This window comes from Oncorhynchus mykiss, chromosome 32 (assembly GCF_013265735.2).
Source record: "Oncorhynchus mykiss isolate Arlee chromosome 32, USDA_OmykA_1.1, whole genome shotgun sequence".
Lineage (NCBI taxonomy): Eukaryota > Metazoa > Chordata > Actinopteri > Salmoniformes > Salmonidae > Oncorhynchus > Oncorhynchus mykiss.
In genome coordinates this window covers 34,849,099-34,859,340 of record NC_050572.1, presented here as the reverse complement: position 1 = coordinate 34,859,340, position 10,242 = coordinate 34,849,099, and the positions used below count along the sequence as shown (strand labels likewise).

At 41.1% G+C, this 10,242-nt stretch overlaps 1 protein-coding gene across 3 annotated transcripts; it reads left to right on the top strand.

Moving 5' to 3' along the window:
• The first annotated feature begins 6,514 nt into the window (after positions 1–6,514).
• On the top strand, positions 6,515–10,166 carry LOC110489294 (coiled-coil domain-containing protein 106). 3 transcript variants are annotated; one of them, XM_021561999.2, is made up of 7 exons: positions 6,515–6,640; positions 6,927–6,990; positions 7,180–7,278; positions 7,714–7,905; positions 8,269–8,430; positions 8,589–8,786; positions 8,949–10,166. In XM_021561999.2, the coding sequence occupies exons 2-7, from the start codon at positions 6,957–6,959 to the stop codon at positions 9,263–9,265; spliced, it is 1,002 nt and encodes a 333-aa protein (XP_021417674.1). In that variant the 5' UTR covers positions 6,515–6,640; positions 6,927–6,956; the 3' UTR covers positions 9,266–10,166. The 3 variants fall into 3 exon arrangements, with proteins under 3 accessions (XP_021417674.1, XP_021417673.1, XP_021417675.1); XM_021561998.2 differs by having other exon boundaries at positions 6,639–6,752; XM_021562000.2 differs by lacking the exon at positions 8,269–8,430 and having other exon boundaries at positions 6,639–6,752.
• Positions 10,167–10,242: the final 76 nt, after the last annotated feature.

The window sequence follows — 10,242 nt, the reverse complement described above, 5'->3', positions numbered from 1 at the left end:
TTCAAATCACCTTTGAGGTAAATGACCACGTTAGTTTTATTAAATCATCATGTTAGCTTTATTAAATCACCAGATTTGGGAGCAGCATAACAGTGAACAAAGATTCCTTTGTTGATGTAGATCTTATTTTTGTTGAGCTCCTGTTACTATTTAAGATTTTCATAAACCCCCTCTTTCCATCATGTACACTTAACCGCTATCGAGACAGAGACAGACAGAATAGTAAAGGGTGGTCTGACAACACACAGGTAACCTATTCTTCTCTACTAATTAGAAAGGGCTAAACGTTCAGGTCCTTGGGTCTCACAGAACTAAGACGAGTTAGTGATGATTGGCCCCTCTGTCTTTGGTCCAGGGGTCTTAAGTGCGCTTACCTGACCTATAAGCCGAAGCCCACCACCTGCTCAGGTGAAACTGCCTGGAAGAAAATGTGCATTATATTTGTTGGTAGAGTGCTAATTACTTCCCTAATTTCGTTGGAGTTGGTATAAGTATAATGACGGTCACTGGTTGACAACCATGATAGCTGTACATAAAAGAAGGATGGGTCTTGATAGCCAGAGGTTTCACCACATCTTGTCTACTTTTGTTCATCACTAGGACCTGAGGGGTTTACTACAATGCAGGATCAATACGTTAGCAAGCTAACTTGCGTACATTTTCTGAAATAACTTTTTATATATATTTAAAAAAAGATGAGCTTGAAATGGGTATGGTCTAATTGCCTCAACAACCAGAAACACATACCTAAGTTTATGGAACCAGAAAACCAATAGTTATTTCTAGTTGTTTATCAAAGTTAGCTGGCTAACTAGTTGATCCTGCTTTGTAGTATTGCCCTCTGAGCGGTCAAGTTTTTATTGATTTGGTTAACCCGTTTTCTCCTTCTCCCTTGTTTTCTCTGGCCTTTTCCTTACCCAACCTGTGTTGCTTAGTGTCATTGCTTAATTGACTGGCACAATGTTAATTTTCAACACCCCCAGTCAGTGTATTATAGGGACGCAACACTGTGAAGGGGTTTTCATTTATCAACACTGAAAAAGATGGGCCTATGAATGTTAGAAAGTACTCATTTTAACACTGTGTGTGGAATCTAAGCCAGGAAGGATGTGTTTACTCAGGCATCCCAATTTCAATCTTTTGCCCAATTATTGGCAAAATGTCATTATTGGGCTGCCTGTTTAAATGCAGCCAAAGTGTGTCTGAATCTTTGTGTTTCACACAGTGAACATAATTTCATTGATCAACTGAATACAAACATTCTTACAGCAAAAGAGGTATGTATGTAGTATAATACATACCTCTATAATAAATACACTTCTGGTGCAGTTTTAGGGGTTAAGTACCTTGCTCAAGGGCACACCAATAAAAGATAGCATCGAGGATACTGATTATGTTTCTTCTCCATTTATTGTCTATTATTGGCTTGTTTGTTTTTACAGTGAATTCGGAAAGTATTCAGACCCTTTCACTTTTTCCACATTTTGTTACATTACAACCTTATTCTAAAATTGATCAAATATATATTTTTCCTCATCAATCTACACACAATTCTCCATAATGACAAATTAAATGTTATCAAATCTATTAAAAATAAAAAACAAAAATGACTTATTTACATAAGTATTCAGACCCTTTGCTATGAGACTCGAAATTTATTTGGAAAGGCACACACCTGTCTCTAAAAGGTCTCACAGTTGACAGTGCATGTCAGAGCAAAAACCAAGCCATGAGGTCGAACAAATTATCCGTAGAGCTCTGAGACAGGATTGTGTCAAGGCACAGATCTGGGGAGGGTACCAAAAAATGTCTGCAGCTTTGAAGGTCCCCAAGAACACAGTGGCCTCCATCATTCTTAAATGGAAGAAGATTGGGACCACCAAGACTCTTCCTATAGCTGGCCGACTTGCCAAACAGCAATCGGGGGAGAAGGGCCTTGGTCAGGGAGGTGACCAAGAACCCAATGGTCACTCTGACAGAGATCCAGAGTTTCTCTGTGGAGATGGGAGAACCTTCCAGAAGGACAACTATCTTTGCAGCTCTCCACCAATCAGGCCTTTATTGTAGAGTGGCCAGACCGAAGCCACTCCTCAGTAAAAGGCACATGACAGACCACTCGAGTTTGCCAAAAGGCACCTAAAGACTCTCAGACCATGAGAAACAAGATTCTTTGGTCTGATGAAACCAATATTGAACTATTTGGTTTGAATACCAAGCGTCACGTCTGGATGAAACCTGGCACCATCCTTACGGTGAAGCATAGTGGTGGCAGCATCATGCTGTCGGGATGTTTTTCACCGGCAGGGACTTGAAGACTAGTCAGGATGGAGGGAAAGATGAACAGAGCAAAGTACAGAGAGGTCCTTGATGAAAACCTGCTCCAGAGTGCTCAGGATCTCAGACTGGGGTGTAGGTTGATCTTCCAACAGGACAACGAACCTAAGCACACAGCCAAGACAACACAGGAGTGGCTTCGGGACAAGTCTCTGAATGTCCTTGAGTGGCCCAGCCAGAGGCCGGACTTGAACCCGATCAAACATTTCTGGAGAAACCTGAAAATGGCTGTGCAGTAACGCTCCCCATCCAACCTGACAGAGCTTGAGAGGATCTGCAAAGGTGCTTCAACAAATTAAAGCGTCTGAATACTTATGTTAATGTGATATGGGGTATTGTGTGTAGATTGATGAGGGGAAAAAATATTTAATACATTTTAGAATAAGGCTGTAATGTAACAAAATGAGGAAAAAGTCAAGGGGTCTGAATACTTTCTGAATGCGCTGTATGTGTGAAGCCCCACTATATCACTTCTAGAAGTAATAAGGGGGAAAATGAAGTTGTTTGAATTTAATTTAAATGATGCCAGATACTGAAATACCTTTAACATTGATTCAATTTTCTCAACCACATCAAGAGAGATCTCTGGAAAGACTGGCGCCAAGACATGTGTTTACATCAGTCCCCCAATTAACCTGTGAATTAAATCAAACTACTTAAAAGTTCAGATGACCAGAACACCTACTGACAGAGGCATAGCTCCAGATCCCCTTAAAACAGGATGGCATAGTGCCACTCTTCAGCTATAGTCTAGTCCTCACATTCCACTTTCTCCACACACACCTTATCCATTGTGATCTCCCTGGCCTGACACACATTCACCCCCACTTGTTTTGTCCATCCATTCCTATTTTAAAGAGTGCCCTGAGGTTTAGGCCTAGTGGGTGGTGGGCCGACCGTGCTAATGAAGGGATCTTTTGATTGACGAAGAGACAGAGGGAGGAGAGGTTAAAGTCATGGTTTATGCCAGGACGGAGCGGTGCCAAAGCGATCTAATGGCCATGCCATCCATCTGTCTGTATGTCAGATACATGCCATGATAAATATAGTGAGGAGTATGAAAAGAGCTGGCAATTAGATCACAACAATGGAACATGGAACAAACAAGCCCGGGCAGGACAGGCTATATAGGCAGGTTAACTCTGCTCCCGGCGGTCCACAGACTGCAGACTTTTGTTCCAGCTCTTAAATACCGGATTAGACTAATCATGTTCTCATTTTAGGCCATGATTAAATTGAAGACCATCATTAATTAATTAAATCAGGTGTTGATTCTGAGCTAGAACAAAACTCTGCACACACAGCGGCTGGCCCTCCTGGACCAGAGTTGCCCTCTTATAGACTACAAGTTTTTTTTTAAATCTACATTTGACAGGACAAATCTATTTTCTCTTGTTCCAGGAGAGCCCATGCCTTCTATTAAGCCTGTTGTTTTTAAGTATGATTGTACTAAATACGTCTTGCCAGGTTTACAGAATATGAGTTGACTGACGGTATCCTCTGAATAAGATAGCATTAAACTTCATTTGAGCCCTCTCAATATAAAGCTAATGATGTTTTGTTTAAGTCGTTTAAAAAGCTCCCATTTGCTCTTATTTGCATTTGAATTGTGATCATACACATCACCTAGAAAATAGAGTACAATTATGAATATCTATCTACACAAAGTAGTAGGCACAATAGTCACCATACACACTTGCATTGGTGTATCTCTGCGATGGAATATGCACTGTGTGTATGTATGTAAGTTCTTAAGTGTGTTTAAATGTATGCTGTGTGATTTGGTTGAATAAGAGTGTCAGTCCAAACAGGTCTACTGGTACATAATATACATACTCTCCTTGTGGGGACCTGAGAATAAATCTGTTTGTCTCCATCTACAGTTCACTGTAGAAACTGTCCCAAAATAAGAGCAAAACAAGCTGGAATGGTCAGAGAGACTGAAAATACTGCAACTGCTGGAAGTGTCTTGTAAAGCGCAATGGATCACAGTTTGTGACAAGCAATCAATATTTCAATACCATCTAAATGATTTACATTACTAGTACACCTAGAAACATTTTCAAAATTGAAAGAGTCCGAAGAGGCTGTTCACACAAGGAAACATACATTTGCAAAATAATTATATGAAAAAGATTGACTGTCAGACCACACAAGAGATTTCAAATCACATCCACTAATAGCATCCAATAGTAACCGATGAGCAATTGCATTATTAAAGAAATGTTTTGACATTACTAGTTTGTAATATTTTACCTTTATTTAACTAGGCAAGTCAGTTAAGAACAAATTCTTATTTTCAATGACGGCCTAGGAACAGTGGGTTAACTGCCTTGTTCAGTGGCAGAAGGACAGATGTTTACCTTTAGCTCAGGGATTTGATCTTGCAACCTTTCCGTTACAAGTCCAATGCTCTAACCACTAGACTACCTGCCACCCCTACACAGGGGACATTACATGTTAGGTGAGTGCAGTCAACCCTTTGGCATAAAACACGGCTATTATTACCCATCAAACACTAATACTGCTGGACTCAAGTCTCAGAAGAAAATGTAAAATACTGCACTAGAACAAGAACTATTGAAGTGGTTCAATGTGAGGGGACATTGGGGGTAATTGATCCATGTCTGGCATCCACCCACCAACGTGAAGATGGAAAGCCTATTGAAAGAAGTGGCAGGCAGAGCGAGAGGTTACAGATCAATTGCATGTCATTATTTTACATGTTGCAGAGTAGATGCATCACAATTAGTATGTCTTGGCATGTATTTATTTTATTTAACCTTTATTTTAACAGGGAATCATGCTGTCTCTTTGACAGATGAGTCCTATACTGTATTTATAATTTAGAATATGTTTGGGCCTATAACCCATTATTTAAGCCCCGATGAGTAACTTACCTGTTTTTATGGACAGACACAGCCCTAAGGTTCCCTGGGGTGATGGATATGCATCTTGCGGCTGAGGGTGCGGGCCAGTCGGTCCACAGTGGTGCCAATGTGGCCCAGCTCTTTGCTGGAGGCAAGGCAGTCAATGTTGCCGCTGTACCCCAGCACCCAGAGACATGAGCATGACCAGTGCCCCTGTGTACACCAGGAGATCCCCAAAGTCTCTGCCTTTGATATCCAGAGGGACAAATACTCCCACCAGCAAGGCGGCGCCACCCAGCAAGTCCATCAGAACAAGTCCATTTACAGTGGGACAGGCCATCACAGAGCACCAGGCCGTCACACCTGAATGAGTGAGGGAATCAGAAATCTGACAAAAAAATTACAATAAATACTAGGGAATATGAAAAGCTAAATATAATTTATCATCTCCATGAGTGGGAAATAAAAGTGATTGGTATTAGGTAACAAAAATGTAAACACAATGTTTGTATGGTATAAACAGGAATCCACAGGGCAAAAACTGGTTTAATCAACGTTGTTTCCACTTAATTTCAACCCCAAAAGTATATGTAAGGACGTTGAATCAACGTGGAAAACTGTTGAGAATTGCAAAATGTAATCAAAGTAAGAGAATCTCGTATTTTTTTCACCCAACTTTTAAAATAAATCCAACGACAGGGTGAAATTGTTGGTTGAATTCACGTTGAATTCTTGTTAGTTGACAGCTCAACCAAATGTAAATCAAAACTGTGCCCTGTGGGAAGGTACTATTTTATAATCTCAGCATATCCAAACTAATGACATTTTCACTCCAAAGCAACAAAGAAAATAGTAAGGCTAGGCAGAATATTTTGTTAAACATGCTTTTGATAATCGGTAGACTGACGTTTAGTTGCGCTTTGTCATGTTTTACTTGTTTATTTTTAATTTGCCCAGGTGACCCTGATGTCAACTCCGACACCTTTTAATGTCATTATTTATTAGAAAAAATAATTGTCTACCTGGCCAAGTTTTGTATTCTCCCGGAATTGCCGAATTCGAACCCATCTTTAATATTTTTGTGTGTTTTCTCAAAAACGAATTTATCCCCTCCCACAATCTCACCTGAGCTCCTCCCACATACAGTATGCAAAAATTGTATGAAATGATTATCATGGTAGGCTATAAGATGCAAATGCAGTAGTTGATGTAGGTTATTTGAAGACCCGATGAAGTAGGTAATTAGGTTTGTTTCACTGTAATTATTATACATTCTCATTAGCCATCGAAGAGGAAGTCCGAAGCGTTACACCCCCTACGCAGTAATTACGCACGTGGCTCGATTAGAAAAGCTGTCTAATTCACCCCATTTCACCTGATGGGAAGCGGATGGTTATTAACTTGCTTATTAACTTGCGGCTCGTTTGAAGAACGGGGTAACAACTAATACAAACCATTCGCTGACATTTCATGCTAAAACTTCAGTTGTTTTTACCTGTATTCGTATTGCATTCTACATTGATTAGCTACATTTCAATTTCGGAGCAGGTGAACTTACTAGATACCATTTATATGGCGAAATCGCATTGGGGGTATCTTAATTGTTTTACAGCTGGTGACATCACCGTCTCGACGGACTAATGACTGTTTTAACACTTTTCTTGACGTATGATCCACGACGGTGCTTATTATAATGTTACAATGTTGCCATATGTATTACAGATTTGCAGAACAGCACTCAATCCACGAAGGATGACTGATCGGACAAGCACGAGGAATGCAACAGGTACTTTCATTTGTCTTCGTCCTCCGAATAGGCTGTATTGTTATTTTACAAAATGACTTCATTTACTTTGCAAATGTTTAAAATCAGAATTAGCTTACTCAATGCACTTCCATTTAAACAGTATATTTATCAAATTACATTTTTTATTTGTCACTCATGTGTCACTACCATTGACTGTGGTCCCTAAAGGTCTATATAATGTTGTGGATGAATATGAAGTCTCCTTCCCCTTTGAGGAGAACCAGGGCCGGTCTGCCTATCTAAACCAGAGTGAGCAGATTTTGGAAGGTACATTTGGGCATAATACCAGTCAGACAGATATATATATTTTTGGAGGGGGTGTTGGGTAACAACTAGGCTTTATTAACCATTTTACCTGTCTCATACAGAATATTAGTAAGTTAAGCAACCCCTTATAAATGTGTTCTCCTATCATGACCATGTCAGATAAGATAGTTCAGGGCTACTCAAACCTGAGCAAAGTGATCTACAGTTTATTGATTGTCACTAATTGGATAGAAATTCCATTCACCTGGAGGGTGGAGGTGATTAAACTACCATCCCTCATGAATAGTGCCCTGCATAATCACCTCTTGATACCTTAATCAACTAAATTAATCATGTAATTATGGTGTCATAAGTAAGGTGGTCAATAACTTCTCAGGGCCTACCCATGTATGACCAATGCCTCAAACAGTCAAATAATGAACTGCCCCCTTCCAGAGTCGGCTTCTGAAATGCCTCCGCACTACAGCCCGTTCATGCTGATCACCAACCTGCGCACCCACCTTTGTGTGTCCCTGGAGAAGAATTCGTGGCTGCAGAAGCGCATCGAGGACCTGGAGGAGGAACGCAACTTCCTGCGCTGCCAGCTGGAACGCTTTGTCTCCTCCATGAGGACGCCGGAGAGCAACCGTAAAGACTGGGGGGGGGGGTGGTGGGGAGCACTTTTCTACTGACTTCCCACTGGGCACAGATGTCAATTCAGCATCTATTCCAGGTTGGTTCAATGTAATTTCATTGAACAACGTGGAAACAACATTGATTCAACCAGTGTGTGCCCAGTGGGTCAGTACTTGACTGTATATTCAATTGAAGCACTGTTTCTTATCTGGTCACACTTTCTATTTAGTGCACTGTTTGGAAGCATAATACAAGTGAATACACAACTATATAAGCTGATACATGGAGAGAGGTGAAATTTAGGTAGTGGGGGAAAAATAATTTAAAAAATTGGAACTCGTTTAAAAATCGATTATCCTCTCCCCTCTTTATTAGATGTTTATCCCGAATCCCAACACACTAGTCTGAACTACACTACTCTGAAACCTCCACCAGAGAGAGCTCCAAGCCCTCCTCCTTCACCCATGACCACCAGGTCTGGAATGCTACGGAAACACGTCCAGAGCCAACCTCACACATGTAGCAGCAGAGTACCTGGTGAGAGGGAAGCAGAATAGATTTTTGGGTGGGATGGCTTTTTAGGAGTGGGAGAGTCATACAGCTTAAGCTAGGCTTTAGTGTCAACTGTCATCTAGTGTCTTGAAGTGTACGAGGATACATTTTGTCACTGCCCCCCCCCCCCCCCCCCCCCCCAGTAAAACAGGAGGTGCGTGTGATCGAAGAAGATAAGTACTTTGAGGAAGACGGTTATATGGAGGAAGAGGAAGTGGAAGAGGAGGACGATTCATCGGACGAGAAGATGTCCAAGAAAAAGGGATCCAGGAATGGTGGGGAGCCAAGAATGAAAATGAGACGGGTTTTCCGGATTACTCGGGGCAAGGAAAGACAAAGAGGTAATCAAGTCAGTTTATTTCTATGTTATTTCCTATGCCCGGTGCATTCATCTGCTGCGTAATAATATTCAATTGCATGTTGGAAAAAATGGTTTCCTTGTTATCACACTTTTGGGGGAAATTCCTATCAACTGCTAACTAAAAATGTCTCCTCTCCTTCAGTGAAAGATCCTGACGGTGTGCTGCACCGGTACCAGAAGATCCTCCTCACCTACCAGCGCCTGAGGAGCATGTCCAAGGCCTTCCAGGTCCACCGGGTGGACCGCAACACTATGGCCTCCACATCCCCCATCGCCGAGCTGCTGCTGGTAGCCCCAGAGAAGGTGGCCGAGGTGGGCGAGTTTGAGTCTTCCAAGGAGAAGCTCCTGGACTACGCCCGTCGCTGCTACAAGGCCCTGGACGAGCCCATGCACGCTAAAGTGGCAGCCATGAAGAAGAACCACCTGCTTCTGCCCATCTCCTACAGGTTCAGAAACTAATGGAGGGTCCTTTCCTCCTATAAGTTTAGACATGGAGGGAAGGTAGACTGAAAAGTTATTGACCTTCATGGGGAGTCACACTTTCTTTTTTCGTATTTCTTTTTTTTTTTACCTCTTCTCTTGAAGTATCTTATTCATTGTGTTTGAAACATTTTCTGAAGGGCTAATTGCAGGATTACTGCATTGGGGGCACCGAGGGTAGTTTTTTGTTGTTGAGCGAGAGATATGTTTACACTTTTTTTTTTTTTGAAGGAAAGAGATGGATTTTGTGTAAACGGTTGTAGTCTGTCACTATTAATTAAAAGCCACACACGGGATAATTTTGTGATGTAGCCTATTACAGCAGTTACACAGAAAAAATATGTTTGCTCCATCCTGCTGTTCATGTTAATTGGATTAAGTTTTTATAGTCTTTGATTCATGGCTCTTTCATTGTCAGGTGGCACAGCAGAATGATGATCTGCGGTGTGAGTTTCTGCATGATTCATGAATGGTAGAAGCACTGACATACTGCAGACACTGTATTCCTTCCTTTGAGAGCCCTGCTAGTTTTTGTAGATGACTGCCATTCAGGGAAATATGTTCTACAAGTTTGCGGAGTCCAAATTAATGGAAAATGTGACGAATTTGAGCATACATCAAATGCTGTTTTGATGGTAAAGACCGTTAATGGACAGGCATACCGTTCTGAGCTGTGGGTTTAAAGAAACTCCACCTGGACATGTTTATTTGTTTTCATTGTTGAACCATTTGTTAATACCTGATCCACAGCTACAATATTATTTTGTTTAATTTATGTATTTGACATTTTCTTTCCACATTTCGATAGTATATTGAGGTCAGTGAAAGCGGTGTAACCCATCTGCTGCACAATAAAAAAAAAACATTGTTTGCGCAAAATGCAGTTATGCGTTTTAGTCGTTGGTATCTGTCTTCCTAGATATTACATTTCAGAAATATGTCTCTTTCTAACTGGG